Raw genomic sequence first — 4158 nt, 5'->3', positions numbered from 1 at the left:
AGACAAATTGTATGTGTTTTTAGCCAAAGATTCCGAATATGCAATAAAAAATAGGGGTTCCCATTTAAGATTTCAAACTTGCCCCCCCTCACCGCCCAGCGGGAGGGGTGGGAGGGCTAATTTTAACGTCGTTGTACGTCCCCCTCGAAATGACGAAATTTTGATTCTAAACATTTTTTCGTAGTGTGCTTATTTTTCGAGTTATTTGGCTGCCTAAGTTAAAATGGGTCACCCTGTATATATATTACGCATTTTATTTTTTTTTATATTGCAGAAAATTTGAAAAAAGTACTTATTGATCAGGAAATTGATCTTTGTCGCTTACGAAATAATTATCAAGCACGTAGACTTCAAACTCGAGCCAATAGAGAAAAAAATAAAATGATACTGAATAAACAGAAGGATTTCTTAGAAAATAGGTAATGTTACTAGTTATAGCATAAACTTAAACCTGTGTGAAAAATGATTTATAAACAATTATATAATACAATTATATAATACTGTTAATATATAGACAATTTTTTTTTACAGATTACCGCTTCCTGAATTTCTAAAATCATTTAGTCGCTTTTATGAAACTGATTTGTATAATTCAGACATGATTGATGAAGGTATTATATTCCAGAACTTAGAGAAATATATTTACAACAAAAATATACATAAAATATAAATTTTGGTGCTCAAAAAATTTGATCAAGCTAACGGTCAAATCAAGAAAATTAAAGAAATTACATGTTTTTGACATATAGTTATATTTTTTATATGATGATATTTCAAAACATTGTAATTTATTTAATAAAAATAAGTTTTCTTTTCATTAAAAGCTAATTATTATCATCATATATTTTATAAAACTATAGAATAAACCAAATATTGTTGATTTTAATGTATTTCTTACAAGAGATTTGATTATGTACTGAATTTTCTTCTTTAATTTGGATTTCTAGATATTTTAAACAAAGATATTTTTTTACAGATATAATCCAGCAGAACGATAATTATGAAATTAGTACTGAATTTCTATCAGAAAGTTACGATTCTAACTCAAATGAAAGTATGCATTATTATTTATATCACAAAAATCAAATATTCTTTATATTATTCTGTTATTAATTCACACTTTTTCAGACATTTGTGGAACTCAGAGAATTTCTATTGATAACGTAAATGTAAACAGTGTAGAAGATTCATTTACATTAAATCAGAGACAAGATGATAAACGATTATCTTCGCTAACTTTAAGGCATACATATATTGATACAGAAGAAGGAGCAGCCATTTCCGAAAATGCCACTGACCTGGATATAATCAATATGAATTCTACAGATCTTACTTCCCTTACACCGGCAAACATATTGGAAGAAGCTCAAAATACACACAACACTCGAAATTTATCACAATTAGTGAACTTGAGGACGGTATGTATTTATATATATTTTAGTTTAGTAAACATTAAACATTATTCCTTCCTTAGAGTACATTTGTGCGATTATTAAATGAAAAAATGGAAATATTTTCCAGAAACGATTTATAACATTCTTGAAGATGACTTTGAATACTGGTACGCAGATCAGAACAATGCTCAATATGATGTCGCGTATCACGAATTCAAACGCTTTTCTTTAGAAAATATATGCAAAAATAGCCAAGAAAGAGTAAGATCTGATCGTACGTGCACTATTTGTATTAATGCAGAATCTACTCATCTTTTCATACCGTGCGGTCACTTCTATATTTGTGAGGATTGTGCTAGTCAAATCTTGCAAGATAATGTTAAAATGTGTCTAATTTGCAAAGCACAAATTTCATCGGTACACAAAGTATATATTCCATAAAGAAATCTTACTCTTATTTTATATGTATAAAAATATTTACAATTGTCCATACATTTTATAATACATTTCTTTATGACATTTATCGCACACATATCCTAAGAGAGTCGATTTGTTTCCAATGTAACAGTATTATACAGGGTATAGCAAAAGTACCGGAACGGCAAGATAACTCGGCAGGGGAGCATTTTAGAGGAAAATGTTTCAGACAAAAGTTGTAAGGCTTAAAAAAACACATTCAACGATAGTAGTTATTTGACATAGGATGGCGTCACCAAGGTCAGAACAAGGTCAACTTTGCTTTTTTAAATAGAAACACATATTTTTTATTACGGCATTTTACTCAACGTAAAAACGCAAACAACTTTTGCTTGAAAAAATTTTATATAAATCCAGATTTTTTTCGTCATATATTATTCTCAGACGAATCAATCTTCACGAATCATGGTGCGGTAAATCGACACAATATGCACTGTTGGAGTATAATAAACCAACATTGGTTGCGTGAAGTCGAATATCAGCGTCCTTGGTTTAACGTTTGGTGCGGAATCATAGGTGGCAAACTAATTGGCCTTTATTTTATTGAAGGTACTTTAAATGGCCAAAAATATCGAACCTTTTTGCAGGACGAATTACCAATATTGCTTGAAGAGCTAAGCATTGAAGAGCGACGAAACATGTGATTCCAGCATAACGGTTGTCCAGCACATTATTCGATAATAGCACGGGAAATATTAGATCGTGATTACAATGCTCGCTGGATCGGTAGAGGTGGTCCAATAAATTGGCCTGCTAGATCGCCAGACTTAACATCTCCGGATTTTTTTTATGTAGCTACATAAAAGACAAAGTGTACCAACAAACGCCAACAACTCGCTAAAATATGATTGAATGTATTAGACATGGTTGCAGAGATATCGATACACAAACACTATTACGTTGTCAGGAATCATTTAAAACCCGGGTTAATAAATGCATTGCAGTTGAAGGTCATCATTTTGAACATCTAATGGCATAACTTCACTTCAATTTTGAACACTAAACAAGCACCCCGATCGTGAGAGGCAAGGGGATTCACGCTAAACAAGCACCCCGCTCGTGAGAGGCAAGGGAACTCACCTGAGATCCTTGCCCGCAACGGTCTTATACGTGCTTTATACGTACATGACCTCATTTTAACCGATTAAAGAGTCATCTACGATAATTAGAAAAAAAATGTTTCCGACAAAAGTTACTTTGTTTTTAACGTAGAATCATAATCTTCAATAAATAATAGTGGTTCCTACTTAAAAAAACAAAGTTGATCTCGTGTTCACTGATAGTAGTGCCATCTATGACGAAACAGATAGCGCCATCTTGTTGCCCTCTTCGAAGGAAACAAATTTGACTTAGAACACTTTTTTCGTAGAATGCATATTTCTCGAGATATTTGGATGTCTCAAGTTAAATGCCTCACCCTGTATATATACAGGGTGGACTATTTTAATCCATCCAGTCGAATATGTCGAAAACCAAGCACGGGAGAGAAAAATGTATCAGACAAAAGTTGTAAGGCTTAAAAAAACGCATTCAACAATAGTAGTTATTTGACATAGGATGGCGTCGCCAAGGTCAGAACAAGATTAACTTTGCTTTTTTAAATAGAAATACATATTTTTTATTACGGCATTTTATTCAACGTAAAAACGCAAATAACTTTTGCTTGAAAAAATTGTTTATACGACCTCTATTTTCTAAGATATTTACGTAAATATCTACAAGATTATTGGTTTCAATAATTTTTTACTTGAATTCTGTCAACTTTAGCGGAAAATATGAAGAGATAAAAATTGCATATTTTGTTCTCATAGAGCTCTGAGAATTTTTTCAGAATTTTATATTAACTTTTTAGTACTTCATTTTCTTACATTTTCTTGAAGTACTAAAAAGTTAACACAAAATTCTGAAAAAATTCTCAGAGCTCTATAAGAACAAAATATACAATTTTTATCTCTTCATATTTTCCGCTAAAGTTGACAGAATTCAAGTAAAAAATTATTGAAACCAATAATCTTGTAGATATTTACGTAAATATCTTAGAAAATAGAGGTCGTATAAAAAATTTTTTCAAGCAAAAGTTATTTGCGTTTTTACGTTGAATAAAATGCCGTAATAAAAAATATGTATTTCTATTTAAAAAAGCAAAGTTGACCTTGTTCTGACCTTGGCGACGCCATCCTATGTCAAATAACTACTATTGTTGAATGCGTTTTTTTAAGCCTTACAACTTTTGTCTGAAACATTTTTCTCTCCCGTGCTTGGTTTTCGACATATTCGACTGGATGGA

The 4158-nt window shown here is 31.3% G+C and overlaps 2 protein-coding genes across 5 annotated transcripts in view; one reads left to right on the top strand and one right to left on the bottom strand.

The window, feature by feature from the left end:
* LOC116848379 overlaps nucleotides 1-1877 on the top strand; it is a 3316-nt gene extending 1439 nt beyond the window's left edge. For all 4 annotated transcript variants that reach the window (XM_032824385.1, XM_032824384.1, XM_032824382.1 and 1 more), the window contains 5 exons: nucleotides 275-419; nucleotides 532-611; nucleotides 977-1054; nucleotides 1129-1418; nucleotides 1522-1877. In XM_032824385.1, coding sequence (XP_032680276.1) covers nucleotides 275-419; nucleotides 532-611; nucleotides 977-1054; nucleotides 1129-1418; nucleotides 1522-1626 — 698 coding nt within the window. In that variant the 3' untranslated portion in view covers nucleotides 1627-1877. The remainder of the gene's footprint in view (nucleotides 1-274; nucleotides 420-531; nucleotides 612-976; nucleotides 1055-1128; nucleotides 1419-1521) is intronic.
* The window catches only part of LOC116848377 (plancitoxin-1), a 476759-nt gene that overhangs the window by 434037 nt on the left and 38564 nt on the right, over nucleotides 1-4158 (bottom strand). The window lies entirely within an intron of this gene.

The sequence above is a fragment of the Odontomachus brunneus genome, unplaced genomic scaffold, assembly GCF_010583005.1.
Source record: "Odontomachus brunneus isolate Ranch 3 - 2012 unplaced genomic scaffold, Obru_v1 Obru_scaffold_094, whole genome shotgun sequence".
Lineage (NCBI taxonomy): Eukaryota > Metazoa > Arthropoda > Insecta > Hymenoptera > Formicidae > Odontomachus > Odontomachus brunneus.
The sequence above is the reverse complement of the archived record's forward strand: the minus strand, read 5'-3'. Positions and strand labels throughout refer to the sequence as shown.